Source organism: Zerene cesonia, chromosome 20 (assembly GCF_012273895.1).
Source record: "Zerene cesonia ecotype Mississippi chromosome 20, Zerene_cesonia_1.1, whole genome shotgun sequence".
Classification (NCBI taxonomy): domain Eukaryota; kingdom Metazoa; phylum Arthropoda; class Insecta; order Lepidoptera; family Pieridae; genus Zerene; species Zerene cesonia.
This window is the reverse complement of record NC_052121.1, coordinates 10,804,904-10,806,519: the sequence shown is the minus strand read 5'-3', so window position 1 is coordinate 10,806,519 and position 1,616 is coordinate 10,804,904. Positions and strand designations below refer to the sequence as shown.

General features: G+C 46.6%; 1 protein-coding gene across 1 annotated transcript in view; it reads left to right on the top strand.

Moving 5' to 3' along the window:
* Positions 1–47: 47 nt before the first annotated feature.
* LOC119834901 (E1A-binding protein p400-like) overlaps positions 48–1,616 on the top strand; it is a 3,529-nt gene continuing 1,960 nt past the window's right edge. The window contains exons 1-2 of the mRNA XM_038359420.1: positions 48–1,203; positions 1,269–1,613. Coding sequence (XP_038215348.1) covers positions 1,198–1,203; positions 1,269–1,613 — 351 coding nt within the window. The 5' untranslated portion in view covers positions 48–1,197. The remainder of the gene's footprint in view (positions 1,204–1,268; positions 1,614–1,616) is intronic.

Below are 1,616 nucleotides of genomic sequence, written 5' to 3'. Positions count from 1 at the left end.
CGCCCCTCCCGCCCCTCGGTGTCGCCCGCTGCACGACCGTACTCCACTTATGGTTATTCAGTTGCTTCTAGAACCGATTAGAACGATTCCAATGCGAAATATATATATTTCAAATAATAATATGAAAAAAAATAGATGAATATATATTTAAATTGAAATAAGAAATGATAAATACATGTGATGTTCATTAGAGCGATTAGCGTTAAAGCCAAACAAGCAAATGAATGTATTAACGAATTGAAGAGTAGTCAACAATTTCTATCTCTAAACGTAGAAAGGAAGTAGACCTAAAAGTTAACTTTTTCTTACAAAAACAAAACAAGTAATCTGAATTGCCCAAGCCACAATATATAATCTATAGCCTTCCTCAATAAATGGACTATCCAACACTGAAAGAAACGCCATGTGCAAGTTCTTTATGTAAATTATGACACGTGCACACAATTACAATTACTGCTAAAGCCTCGCGCTCAGCGCTCCTCTGTAATGCCTCTCTGACGCACACTTTGCTCATAGTTGACAGAGTCAATTCGACTCGAAATCTATGCATTGCAATTTTTTTTTCGCAAATTAACTCCAAAACTGAACCATGGGAATGTTTATTATTATATTATATATTGGATTCAATAACATTGCAAATGATCCATACATAGGTTTTCATAAAATAAAAGTTTAAAATAAGCTTGTAAATATAAAAACCAATTTGTATTCTTTTTTAAACGCGATATAGAATAAATATGCTAAACACAAATTTAAACCCGAAGTGGAGGAGCTCTTCCAAATTCAACAGTAATTTAGTATATTTTGCTATCATATTATATTATTTAGTGACACAACAACATATACACACAATGCCTACTCATACAGTTGGGTTGTGGCTTGCGCATGTTCGTTAATTCGTTTTCCGATGCATTGTCATTTCTCTGATAAAGGTAAATGTTTATCTTGTAGTACTGTGATATGAATGGGAATGACATATAAAACCAATTGATATGAATACGTAAAAAGTTTTACTAATGTTCTTAATGTGGTGAAATCATTAACTATTATATAACTTCTTTGTGTGATAGTTAAAGACAATAAGGGTCTAGGAGATCGATGTGGTGAGTGAAAGTTGAGATGGGGAAAACGAATGAGATACAATGATAAAAGTGGCTCTTACAGGTGTGGGTGTGCGACGTCGGCGCGTCGGAGAGGATGCCGGTGAGTAGCGCTTCCGCTCGCGACATGTCTGCGGTCGGCCGCCTCTAACCGCGCTCCCTTTGCAGATGTGGTGTCCGCCCACGCCGCCCTCCAGCGACGGCGACGTGTACTGCGACAGCTGGGCGCGCGCGCTGTACCGGCGGGGCGCCGCGCCCGACGCGCTGCTGCCGCCCGTGCGCTGGCGCGACCCGCGCGCCGCGCGCTCCCCGCGCCGCCTGCGCCCCGCGCGCGCCGCGCCCGCGCCGCCCTCGCTGTTCGAGCGCGCCGGCTCGCGCCCGCGCCCGCGCGCGCGCCCCGCGCCGCCCCCGCTGCGCGACCACGCCGCGCCTCCGCCCGACTGGAGCCCCTGCGAGGACGCCGCGCTGCGTCGCGCGCTGCGCCTGCAGCGCCTGCCCGCCGAGCCGCCCGCCGCG